At 43.4% G+C, this 13,550-nt stretch overlaps 1 protein-coding gene across 4 annotated transcripts in view; it reads left to right on the forward strand.

Moving 5' to 3' along the window:
- Positions 1-12,804, forward strand: part of LOC146182023 (uncharacterized) — a 32,822-nt gene extending 20,018 nt beyond the window's left edge. For all 4 annotated transcript variants that reach the window (XM_084577023.1, XM_084577024.1, XM_084577026.1 and 1 more), the window contains exons 4-8: positions 7,475-7,664; positions 9,152-9,297; positions 9,582-9,790; positions 9,853-9,909; positions 10,272-12,804. In XM_084577023.1, coding sequence (XP_084433149.1) covers positions 7,475-7,664; positions 9,152-9,297; positions 9,582-9,790; positions 9,853-9,909; positions 10,272-10,499 — 830 coding nt within the window. In that variant the 3' untranslated portion in view covers positions 10,500-12,804. The remainder of the gene's footprint in view (positions 1-7,474; positions 7,665-9,151; positions 9,298-9,581; positions 9,791-9,852; positions 9,910-10,271) is intronic.
- The last annotated feature ends 746 nt before the right edge of the window (positions 12,805-13,550 follow it).

Below are 13,550 nucleotides of genomic sequence, written 5' to 3' on the forward strand. Positions count from 1 at the left end.
CAAACTTGAGAGCGATTTTGAGAGCGGTGCATAATACGGCCCCAGTTTTTCTAGCACGATATCCCCCCCGTCCTTCAGCAAATCTGTAGTTATCTGATCTTCTCCAGCTGATTTCCCCCTTTTCATAGTTTCTAGTGCTTTCTTGACCTCGTCCTTCGTCACTGGTGGAACGTCTGACTGTTTTTCCCTACCGCTAATCTCATTACGGTCCTGACTACTTTGGCTACTGTAGAGATCTGTATAGAACTCCTCGGCTACTTTGACTATCTTTTCCATATTAGTGATGACGTTGCCCGCCTTGTCCCTTATTGCATACATCTGGTTTTTCCCTATGCCCAATTTCTTCTTTACCGCTTTAAGGCTTCCCCCGTTCTTTACAGCATGCTCAATTTTCTCCATGTTATACTTCCTTATATCGGCCACCTTGCGCTTATTGATTAGCTTTGATATCTCGGCCAATTTGATCTGGTCTGTTGGATTGGAAGCTTTCATACTCTGGCGTTTCTTAATCAAATCTTTCGTCTCCTTAGACAGCTTGCCGGTATCCTAACTATCCTACCGCCTACTTCTACCGCGCACTCAGTAATGATATCTCTGAAATTATTGTTCCTTGCCTCTAGGGTAACGTCGCCATCCTCAGTTAGAGCTGAAAACCTATTCTGTAGCGAGATTCTGAACTCTTCTGCCCTCCCCCTCACCGCTAATTCGTTAATGGGTTTCTTTCTTACTAATCTGTAGCGTTCCTTCTTCAGATTTAGGCTAATTCGGGACCTCACCATCCTGTGGTCACTGCATCGCACTTTCCCGATTACCTCTACATCTTGCATAATGGCGGGGGTTGAACACATTATGAAGTCGATTTCATTTTTAGTCTCTCCGTTAGGACTTTTCCATGTCCATTTCCGGTTCTTCCGTTTGCTGAAGAAGGTATTCATGATTCGTAAGTTATTGCGCTCTGCAAACTCAACTAGTAAGTCTCCCCTGCTATTCCTAGAGCCAATGCCATAGTCACCTACTGCCTTGTCTCCTGCCTGTTTTGTTAGTTTTTGTTAGTGATTAGCAAATATGTACTTCGCAGACCTTTGTTTATGTGCCGTTCACCAAAGGGTGCAGATAAAAAAAAATTCAAGTACAGCTAGGGCAATACAAAATATGAAAAATTAAACCTGCCACATGCGAGGGAAAACGTTCATAGTGGGCACTTGAGTGCGGACGTTTAATAGCATCAAATGGTAGATTTACAGAGCAAATTGCGTGCTGTCTATGGTGCAATTCTTGGCGCGCACCGAGAGAAAATGGAAAAATGCGAAAAAGATGAGGAGCACCTGATACGCAAGCAATTAATATAAGGCCGAATTCAAATGCAGACACTAATGCTTGTTTATTCTTCGAGTGTGTGGTACAAAATATGAGTAATCGACTGGATATACTTACCAACTACTGCTTACTTGCTGGCTACTGTTTGCAGAACTGGTCAGGATATAATTGTTCCCCCAAGAAAACTATAACCTTTCACGCATAAATACTTCCACGGGAATTTAATTATTTTTCCTTTTTGGAATTCTTGTCGCGGTTCGCTGACCTTGCAAAGAGCAAAGCCGCAAAAGCACATGAAATTTAATTTCTTCAAGTGTGAGCTTTCTGGTCTAGGTAAAAGTTTTGCACCTCCACACTTTACAGAAAGGTTGCAAAATCTGAAGTGCAAAGGCGTCAAGAAGTATCACTGGAGTAAAATTTTTGGGTAAATTGCGACCCAGCTTCAAGATATGACCTAGTTTTTGTTCATGGTGAGAAACCGAGCGCTGGCCTCACAACCTCTCTTTCGCAGAATGTTAAAACCCGCATATCCCGCCACATATAAGGTTGTTATAAGGATGATCTAGCGGAAGTGAATTATAAGCGCACACTATAGCCTCTGCGTCCTGCATATTTCCGTCCATTCTTTCTTTTTCAATGCTTTTTTTTTTTTCTTCTTCTTTTTTTATGTTGCATGTGCACCAAAACAGGACTAGAGGGATTTTCTGGGAGCAATGACTTGCATATTACCGGTTGCTTGAGCACGCAGAATACAAACTCTCCTGAATGAAAGCATGTATAGCTCACATCTCTGTGTACGTAAAGCTACCCTTACAAGAATGTTCCAGCTTATTGAAAGAAAAAAAAAATATGATTTGTGATTAGTGCACAGTTTCACAATGTTTTGTAGCCTGTTTGTGCACTGCTTTCCTCTTCCCAGGCCTTCATTTCGTTCTTAAGCTTGGTTACTTCCTTTTTTTTTTTTTTTTTTAATTTTTTTTTATTTCTTTCATATATCCATTTTTCGTCTCTAGCTGCCCACTTTCTTCGTCGTGCATTTGCTGTGCCGCACGAACATTCCAACCCTTTGTTCATATTTACTGTCGCTCTTTTCACGGCGCCGCGTGCCTTCCACCTCTTTCTTCCTCTCTGGTAGGCGACAATGTTTTTTCTTTCACCTTTCCTGATCTCCACTTTGTTCCATTATTCAATAGCCAGCTTATCTGATGTGTCGTTCGTTTTTCATGGCCTTGCTATATCTCTACCTCCATGTGGGGCAGTCCACATTTAATTCATTCTAACTGAATGCAGACTTTTCCTGTAGCTTCAGATGACTCTCTGTAGTCGGCATGATTTGCTTGTGAAACAACGGAATTTACCATTTTGAACTATTTAAATAATGGGTTATCGATGACCAGCTTTATTTAGTCAGTGCTCGAACACACGTGTTGCACGTTTTGACTTCTTCATACCTCCTGTTTCCACACTGCCCTCTTTTCAAAACGAGTACAGCAGGCCAAGTCTTTAACTAGTGTGCGCGACGGTTGCTTTTTCTGTGTTCTTGCGTCTTAGGGCGAATAAAACTGCCCAGAAGGTCAAGAATAAGCAAGAGCTTGATAAGCCCTTGCTTATGTTAGGACTTCTCACAGGTTAGCTTTTCTGTAACGCTCAGAATCACAGAAAATGCGGCTGTAGAAAATCACAGATTTGGGCGGCTATACATTCCAAAGCGAGAATTAGGGGCTTTAGGAATACTAAAGCAAGCTATACAGCGAGTGAAGCTTGCTGTGAGATTCTGAATTCGTACGCCCCTTTCCAAGCTGTTTCCTTCGGAGCCCAACTGCGGTCTTGTTCCTTCCCCATGGTGTTGCCGATGGCCAAAATAGAAAATAAACTAGATGATTGCTAACAGTACTGAGCCCCGTTAACCAGTATTTGTAAAATGTTTGCGTTAGCAGATCGAGACGACGCACAAGCAAATAAGGAATATACAGTGTGCGCGGTATCCGCCCTGTTGCACAGCACGCATACGCGGGACGGCTGACACACCAGTTGCTGGTGGTGTCCTCTGCGCTGCGGTGCCTCCTTCTTCGCAAAAGCGGTCCCCTGATTCCATGCATTTCACGGCGCGGTCGGCATACCGCCCAATATTTTAGAGTGCTATAGCCGCGTCTCGCACTTTCCGTTAGTCACCACGACTGGCGTTATTTTCTTTATTGTTTAGTTTGCCACCGCGGCGGCTGCTGTGCATGTTTCTTCCCTGCTCTTGCGATGGTATCAATCGCTCTTGCAGTCTGCGTGTCCCGCGAGTAAAGAGCATATAAAAAGAAGAAGAATGAGAGCGTCTGGGGAACGCCGCATACGCTGCTCAAGAATGAGGATGACGACGCGCTGCCAGGGTCACATGTTACGTCCGATGTGGCGTGTCCGGCGGCATAAAATTGTCACCGAGCTCTTCCAGATATATTCATGACAGCATGAATATCTTTAACTGCTCATTTGATACTGATCAACTGCATCGACGCTGCCGTTTGCAGCTTTTTGATGCATCACTTCTGACAAGTGATCCTGACAGCGCGCCATTGTCCGCGTTCCTCACCCACGACTTCTGTGGACGATCTTGTTTTCTTTTTTTCCCCGCAAGGCGCGTGATAAATGCGGCGAACAAGAAATTTCACGCCGCAGTACGCAGTGGAGTGCGAATAAAAGCTTTTGCTCCAGCAAAGGACTCTGAGTGCGGCTCACATCTGCTGCGCAGTAAAATTTCACTATGGGACGGTGACCAGTTTATTAGGTCAATTTGAGAACTATATGCCACTGTGTTTTGGCCTCAAACATTGTGAAAGTTTGTAATATGGTGATACCATGTTATTGCACAACTTTAAGTATTTTTTTACCATGTAAGGCACTGGAACAGGCATGTGAAGATAAATGTAGTTTCTTGCACTGATTCTAGGGGTAGTATACATGGCTTTATTTAGCAGTTTTGGGGGGATGGTACTGTCGCATATTTAGTATAGACTTTCTCTTGAAGAGCAGAGCTACACACTGATGCCATTCACATTGCTGTAGCTGCATTCTAGAAAAAGTTAGTTGTCTGAAACTTTAATGTGTTCTTCTCATTCCGGTGTTTTTGGGTACTGCACTCAGCCTTGCGTGGCTTTTTTCTGTGTTGTTTTTGAGTGACACTGACAAGTTAGGTATCACTGTAATCGTTCTAAAAAGATCTAGGGGGGATGCTATAATATTGCACTGGTGCAATTGTGCTAATTGCAAATTAGCATGGTAATGAGAGCTAATTAGAGAAAAGTGTATGTAGTAAGAGTTGGTTCATTTCCTTTGCTTATAAGTTGCTTTCAAATCAATAAACATAGCATCACTCCCTAGAGTACGTCTTTGGCATTGAGTCTATGCAACTATTTTTTGTTTGGCAAGGCGAAATTGCCAAAAAGCCCCGTAAGAAGTACCCTTTGATTATTTTTTAAATCTACAGCAATCCCTGTACTAAAAATCCTAATGCAGATTTGAAATCAGCATGAAAAACTGGTCAAGGCTGAAAATTTTTGTTCAGATTGGGCAAATAATAAAGAAAATTATTTTAAGACCCACATCCCTCCTTGGTGCTTAGCATTGTAGATACGGAGTGAGAACAAAAAGTAGGCAGTGTTCGCGGCAGTTGACAGGACAATAATAGTTCATTGGGGGAACAGCTGTGCCAAATAGGAAATCCTGCTGCATGGAGCTGCAGTATTGAGTTTTTGCTCACTTTTTCGCGACACCTCCATCCAAAGGTCATTGAAAAACTTTGGCCGGAGCGAAACTGAAGTCTGCAACGGGCACTGCTCCCACCACTCTATCGCAGAAAGTGGGGCTATGGAAATATCTGAAATAGGGAATACAAAACCTGTTGCTTGGTTTGAGACGGTCTTGGACATTTCTGCTCCCCAGAACTATCAGCCAAAAATTGTGTCATTCCTGAGCATGCAGGGTTGCCAGCATGCAGCAAAAGTGTGCACACGACACTAGTAGATGGCCTCGCTTGAAAAATTCACTGGCAATTATTGCAAAAGGTGCGTGGTATGCATGCTTACAGCGACCAATGGTTACCAATGGTTCCATCTGCAAGGCTGGTGATCTTGTTGCCATATGGAGCATTGTGCCTGCACCTTATCTTGGGGAATGTGGTCACCGTGGAAGTGTGTGCAACACAAAATTCGGCGAGAAGGATACCATTCCACAGTTCTCCGCAGAAAATTTGAGAGACGAACAATTTGGGGACTGGGGAGGAGGAAAGGAGCGGTGGCATAAACCGAATAATGACAACACAGGAGAGTGTCTGAAGAGAGAGAAAAAAAAAGAGACAGCACAGACGATTGCGCAGCTTTCTTTTCTAATCCATCTCCAGCGCATGACCTGGCTCTAAATTATTTGTTGGCTGTATGCATCAACGCCTCGCTAGTGTTGAAAATGCACGGGGTTTACGTTGGCCTTGCCTGAATGTGGGACTTTCCATGGCACCACACTGTGGTGGAAAACGGAGCATTTTGACAGTGTAAATGAGCCAGGCAAGTAGGCGCCGCACTAGCGGTAACATTGCACGAAAATGAAAATGCAGCTCTTCAGAGACAAACAATATGAAGCCAAGTAAAGGTATAAAGTGGCAGCCATGTTTCGAGTAAAGTAAGATCTTTAATCCGGCTTTGGAGGGAAAATGTTAGCACTTATTTAATGGCCCTGAAAAGCTATCGAAAGCCATTTGCATTGCAGCAATGTCATTTAATGAACTACTCAATATCAGTTGTCTGCGCATTTGAGACGAAAGCTATGTGATGACAATTTCTTAAGAGTAGGCAATGCTTTGTTTTGTGCACAGTCAAGAGTAAAGCCACCGTGCCCCCCCCCCCCCCCCCCTTTTTTTTTTTTTAGATAATGCATTAGAATGTCATGATGGCATCCAGAGATAAAGCTGAAATTGCAGTGACATATGCTGCAATGTCTAAACAGCGTGAATAGCCATTGCGCGCAAGCAATTGCATGAATATAGAGGAGTGAAACTGAGACTATGCTGTCAGCTTTGGGGGACTTCCGGTCATTGTTGCGTCTGCCAAAGCACGTGCAGTCACATACCGCCGTGTAAAAAGCGCGCTTGTGGAAGCTGGTGCCTCTTGCTCTTAGCTTCTGCTATATAGTTACAGAAAGAGGTAGGTGGTGGTGGGCGGGTGGCTGGAGAAGTGAGGGCAAAACCACTGTTGTCCACCGTAGGGAGAACCGTGGACATTTTTATGATTGCATTCATTTGCGTGAGTAAAGCAAGCTGTCACTGTAGGAAACAGCAGAGAGGAGAGCTGGAGTGTGTCAGGTATGGTTTATTTGTGTATCACACGGTGATTCAGTGATTGGAAGTACAGATGGAGTGATATTAAATCGCTTTCCCAAGATTTCTCCTGATGTGCATGGCATTGAAAGTTAAATTAGAGCAGCTGAGGTGTGCCTCTATGTAGATTGTTGTTCTGATTCGGGGAGCACAGCGGTAGTGTGGTTGGGAACTAATGAGTCCAGGCCACCTGACCAACAACCGAAGTGGATGTCTGTTTCTAACCATTGGCATTGTACCAGGCTGTGACCAGACTGTGTGAAACTGAAAGTGGTACTCATGGGCTCTATTGTGCACAAGTCAAATGAGGCGAATGCCCAAAAACATAACACCTGTGTGCTTGGTTCAATGCTGCAGCATAATATTACATTACGCCCTTTTTATATATATGTATAAATAAATATACACACACACTCGGTCACATCTGAATTCAGCTCTGACATGACCTGGAGATAAACCTGAGAATGAAGTTTGCTAATAGATAGCAGTGAGAAAAATATGCTGCGCTGACAAAAGGAAATCGTAGTGATTTCAGTGGAGCTGTGACAGCAAGTCCGAAACTTCAGTTGCAGCCTTGATTGTGGCGTGCCTCAAATTTCTGTTCGGCTTCCGGAAAATTCTCCTGTATGCTTGCTATGGGATTAGAGTGTCCTTTATTGATGGCTACGTTGGATAATTGGGTTACTGAAAATGCTGGCACACGCATGCAGGGTAAAAAAAAAAATTTTCCAACTCCTTACTTCTTACAGAGATTTTGATGAGCAATTGGATGAAAAAATAAGTATGGTGGGTTTTCTTCTCTAGTTGGAGTGGACCTGGATGAGCTGAGCCTGGATCCAACAGAATCCTCGGAGGTTCTGTCTGACTGGAGCAGCCAGAGTGGAGGTGCTGTTACGTGGGACGACTTTGGGGGTCACCGCTCTAGGCAGCGCATGCGTCGGAGCCTCTCTTCAGCCCCTTCTGACATCCTGCAGGATTCTTGCACCAAAAGCTGGTGAGTGGTGCAGTGCCCTGCTGCAGGCCATGCAGTCAAACCTCGTAACTAAATTTCATGTTATGTGGAAATTTGTTCATTATATCCAACATTGGTATAAAAGTTTGCACTCAATTTCCCACAAAAAATGTCCTAAGGTGGGACACTGCTCTTTGCAGCTGAAAATCAATCTAAAAATTGGGATTTTCATTTTTTTTATTTTTAATTTTTTATTTTTTTTATTTATTTATTATTATTATTATTTTTTTTTTTTTTTGCAGTTCTGATATGTTTCTTTGACTATATGCACATTTTGGTAAAAAAATACTGCCTATTTCGCACATTACAACATTTCAAAGTTGTAAAATTGAGCGCTCGACCCTTTAAATTGAGGTCAGATCGCGCTGAGTGTTGATTGGCATCAGTTCGAGAAATACTCAAACCACCGGTTTAATTATGGTCTCATTCGAAAGATCATGATGCAGGCTTTTCCCATATGTAGATTGGCGTCCAGAAGCAAACACCCGAAGCGGAAAACAAAGTGAGGAAATTGTGCAAAATACGCGCTGCTGTTGGGCTCTGAAGTGATGTGACCAAAGTGACCGCTTTTTGGTTGGATGCCAGCGTCGACTGCTTGCAGCCTGGCACCATTTTTTGAGAAGGTTACACAGTTCAGCCTGGACGGTTTAGGGCCGTTTCGTCATCATGACCACGGTGTAAAACGCTGAAAATTTAGATTCGAGTGTCATACCTGCCTAAAAAAAAAAGGGTAAAGGCTGAAACCAGCGGAAAGACGCAGACAGAGAGAGGCACACAGGACTACGCTGGACTGGCAGTTGTCAGTCCAGCATTATCCTATGCACCTCTCTCTGTCTGCGTCTTTCTGCTGGTTTCAGTCTCTGCTACCGTGTTTATTCGAATCTAGGCCGCCGGGGAATTTCGTGAATTCTTATCATCCTGAAATTCGTATCGGGATTCGAGATTTTACTGTACGAGTTAGTGTTGTCTTTGTGTTCTCTGTATCTGGCTCCTTGTCTGAAGGGTCAGTGCCAGTAATCGGTATTGTAGCACTAAAATTTTCAAGTCCACTGATTAATTTTCATTCATACTAGACAAGCATTCGTTATATGTAGGCTTGGCTGTACTATATTTATTGCCTTGGAATACATACTGCGTTTTGAACTGCTTTTCTTAAATATTCTAATGAAATACCAACTTGTCAATAGCAGTGATGCTAGAGTTATTCCTAAAGTGGTTTCAGCTTCTTTGTGCCTGTGTGTCTGTTTGAGGCTCAGTTTACTCAAGAGGATCAAGTGAATAGTAAAATTCAGAATATTGGTACATGGTCGTTTGCAACAGCTTTCAGTTGTTGGCTGTCCTCGTCAAGTCTACTCCACTCTGGGTTGTATTCATGAGGGGGAAAATAGGTTTCTGCTGTGCTGCCTTATCTTGTCCTACAGCAGCATTCTGCAGTGTGACTTCGTCCACTTCTGCCATGTTTCTTCCAGGAGTGGCGATGAGCAGCTGCGGACAGTGGAAACTCTGACCGAGGCTATCAGCCACCAGCTGGGGCTAAGAGAACAGCTGGACGTGATACGCATCATTGACCCAACGGCTTCCTTCAACCTTTCTGCCGACCAGGAGTTCCCTGTCGGTGAGTCAGAGTCTGCTCCACTGCAAAACAGAGCATGACCAAGTGCATGCATGGAATATTGCAGGGAATGACATGGAGTTGCTTGGATCTGAGGGTAGCACCTAGAAGCTTCTGTAGTAGTCAGCACTCCACATGTCTGTTGTAGCTGCCTGAACTAGTTCCGATGAGTGGCAGTTTTCGAAGTGGAAGCACGATAGGTTTTCTGCCCTTGTAATTCAAAACATGATCAGCCGCTCTAGGGAAATTAGCACAAATGTAGCATGTTGTCATACTTGCTCTCGTAGATCTAAGGCAACTGGACGACCGCAAGCTGCGGGAGATTGCTGAGTATGTGCGCAAGAGCAGCACAGCCACCCCAACGGTGGGCAAGAACACCAAAGCTGCTTCAAGCACGAGTTCTAGGAAGAAGAGCCAGGGCCGTCAGGGTGACAACCACCGCTCCATCTCCGAGCGCAGCAGCTCTGTTTCATCAACACCATCCGCACGTAGTAAGGTGAGGCTTCTTTTCAGGTGGAAGCACTTCTGATAAAGCACATGCATTTATTGGTTTTCCAGGAACCAAGGCAACATTGGGGGAAAATGACGGTGACTAGAGAGCGATGTCCTGGTCAGGTGGGTCAAAGTTGTCATTTCCGGCAAGTGTGCTATGTACCGCTGCGTTGACTGCTATGTATGGAACCAAGTATAGTTGCTCTGCCAAGCTGCTTTAAGGGTGGCTTTCTGTATTAGTTCCCCCTTTGCAAAGAGAGGAAAAACAGAAATTGTATGCTTCTGTTGGAATCAAGGTTTTCTTTATTTTGCAGCAATATTGTTTTTGCACCATGTTCTCTTTTCGGATGGCAGTCCTGTGGTCATGCTGCTTGTGCGTGGTGAACTCAAAGTGGGAGGTCAGGGCACAGGCTTGTTTAGCTGTTTGCGCAGACATAGATGACTGCTTTGTCTCACGTCTGGTGTTATCTGTCTGCATGCGACAGAGGGGCCGGCGTAAGCGCCATCGGCAGCAGCTGCAGGAAACTACAGTCGAGTGGCAGCAGCAGAAGAAGCAGCAGAAGCAGAAGCTCAAGGAGAAGCGCAGCGGCCTCTTTTGCCACGAAGAGAGGCTCATCCTGACCAGCGTAACACCAGCAACGTCCTCCTCCGCCCCATCCAGTCTGCTCGCTGCTGACGAACCGGAAGAGGAGGAGGTCAACATTCTGGACTGATCATATTAGGGATAAAGAGGGGTTGGAATTTGTGGGTAGAGTAGGGACAGTGTTGTGTTTTTAATTTAATGCCTTCTGAATTCCTTTTTTTTTTTTTTTTTTTTTTTTTTTTTTTTTTCCCCTTTGCTGTTCTGCTGCCTGGTCATGTTTGTGTGTTCACTTTGTATGGCTTACTGCAATGGTTTATGGAAAGGTGCCTCAGTGCATCGATATGATGGGTCCCTCCTGTCATTTCTTGTGAGACTCCTCCGGGGAAGGCTTAATGCAATCGTCACTGCATCACTAGGTACATTGCAATGCCTGTCATGCATCTCTCTCTATTATTCGTATTGATTCAGGAGACTTGTACAGATTGGGCTGTGCGAATATTTGATCAGATGGCTCAAGCTGAATGGAACATCTCTCGTTTCACTGGTTCGGCATTAAACAGTGTATTGATTTTCGGATAGGTCATTTATCTTGCTGTCCTCTTAAGAGAAGGAAGTGCCATTTCTCATAGCAAGTCAATGCAGCTATCATCTTGGGGTGTGTGCTTGGCAGTTTGCGTGCATTACCACAGATGGGGGCAGCTCAAGACCTGAGAGCAGATGTGACTGAGTACATGTGGCGATACAGTAATTCCCTCTGCATTATAGAAGGCCTCGAAAAGGAGACAGGAGACCTGCTCTGTGCTGCCTCTTTTGTTGCCTGTAGGGGCAATAAAAGGACACATTGTGCAGACCTGAAAATGAACTACAACCTTCTACTTAGCCATTTGTCATTAGAATTTGAAGTTGCCTTTCCTTCTCTTCATGTCTGTGTTTTTGTAACGGTAGCATCATGTTTGCTTCTGTAATGAGCATTTCTTTTTCAAGAGAGGTATGAAACCTTGTGGGGTCAGTTCATTGTGGAAAAGATTTCATAGCAGATATCTCGATTACCGAAGTAAATATGGTGCTCATTCTGCTTTTGTGTGAATCCAGTAGGCATAATTCATTTATTGATACCTTCTTTTATTTAAATTTTGGGATGTTAGACTTCTTTTCCATTCCAATTTCTCTGTGGGAGTTTTTGTTTGGGCTTGCCTCAAATTTATAATGATAGAGTGTTTTGGAATAAGAAATGCATTGAATACTTTGCCCAGCCTTGAATGTTTACTTTTGCCTCTTAGTGCACTTCTGTGGAAAAAAACATTTCTGTGATTCAGTACCATTGCAGTCTTGTTGTTCTTTTAATAATATTAATAGAATTGAGCTTTGATTCTGAAAGAGAGCAGTTTTGCTCTCTTTTTAGGTTTATTTGCCCAATTATTTGTGCTGCCTTCATATTTGCTTTGCAGTTTCTGTGAGTACTAAGGCTTGCCTCAAATGTATAATGATAGGGTGTTTTGGAATAAGAAATGCATTGAATACTTTGCCTAGCCTTGAATGTTTACTTTTGCCTCTTAGTGCACTTCTGTAGAAAAAAACATTTCTGTGATTCAGTACCATTGCAGTCTCTTTGTTCTTTTCCTACATTTTCATTCAGGAATCAGTGTTGTTTTCTCTTTTTGACTTTATTTTCTCTATTTGCTTTGCAGTTTCTGTGAATATTATATTTGCCTAAAGTACTTTGCCCAGTCCTGAATGCTTGCTTTTGCCACTTAGAACAGTTTCGTGGGAAAAACATTTCTGTGATTCGGTACTGTTACAAATGCCTGTGTGCCTGTTCATCCCAACTGTACATACTGATTGTGTCTGCTTTTCATTTGCCTCCTCCGTTTTGCAAATGATTGTGATTACTGATGTTACTTTGTGTACTTGTCTTTTTCTTTTATAGAAGTGGGACAGTAAGTTACTGCCAAATTTTGTCTTGTCCTTTGAGAATTGTTTGTTCATTGTTATTTTGCATTTGTTCATTGTTCATAATTATATTGTGTGCCAGTCAACAGAAGAATAAGTTGTGATGGATAGGAGTACCATGTCACGTAAATGTTGGGTGTTTACCACCAGGGTGGCCAGGACTGTGGGCAGCCACCCAAGTCTGCATGCACAGACAGATTTTACTAGGCTTGCATACCTGCTTGAGTTTGAAAGTGTTGCTGTCAGCGAGTATAGATTACTGCATATCAACATGCTCATATTTTTCATTAAATTTGGTTGTTTAAAGAAAGAGCATCCTTCAGCATGAACAAATATAGCTCAAGCTTGGCAGTGAGGAGACTGGTGAACTTGTCGACTGCAAAGAAAAATTGATGTGGCAATAGGAGGGTTACATGTCTCGCCATGTCAACCTTATCTTTAATGCTGCTGCATAGTCATCATTAATAAAAAACTTTTTGTGATGATTTGGACAGCCAGCTCACCTCACTTGAATGAACTTGCTCCCTTGGGTAGCTTTCGTGATGACATTTTTTATTGAGGTACACAATGATGAAGTGGTGCACCAGGAATTGGCATTGCTTCAAACAGTGAATACGTAGTTCATTTGAAAAGAACAAGACCGATGGATGATTTCCAGTCAACAGATGAACCATGTGGCAGTGTTGAGAGGTCCACTACCTTCAGTCAATTTCTTTAGCTATTTAACTGTGCTCTATTTCAGTAGTACTATGGCAGTTAGTAAAGATATGTAGCAGATATACCCGTGACCATCACTGCAAATCTGCCCAATCTTGTGATGAGTCCTGTGCAGTGGTCTCGCTTCTTTTGTGTATAACACATAGCGAAGGAAGCACGCAGAGTGGGTCAGAAAAATAACTCTAGTTAATGACATTCTAGTGGAGATCAAGAAGAAGAAATGGCCATGGGCAGGGCATGAGTGCATAGGGAGGACTACCGATGGTTGCTTAAGTTAACAAATTGGATTCCAAGGGAAGGAAAGCATAGCAGGGGGCGGTAGAAAGTTAGGTGGGCAGATGAGGTTAAGAAGTTCGCAGCTGTCAAGTGAATGCAGCTAGCACAGGATCGAATTAAGTGGAGAAGTATGGGGTGGGTATAATCCGGCTGATGGTGGCGATTACAAAGGGGAAGCCATTTAATGCTATACATTGTGGCCATGCTCCTAGTTCGTAGTGAAACCGGTGGGATTTTT

This window comes from Amblyomma maculatum, chromosome 8, assembly GCF_055883805.1.
Source record: "Amblyomma maculatum isolate TAMU_Amacu chromosome 8, ASM5588380v1, whole genome shotgun sequence".
In the NCBI taxonomy this organism is placed as follows: domain Eukaryota; kingdom Metazoa; phylum Arthropoda; class Arachnida; order Ixodida; family Ixodidae; genus Amblyomma; species Amblyomma maculatum.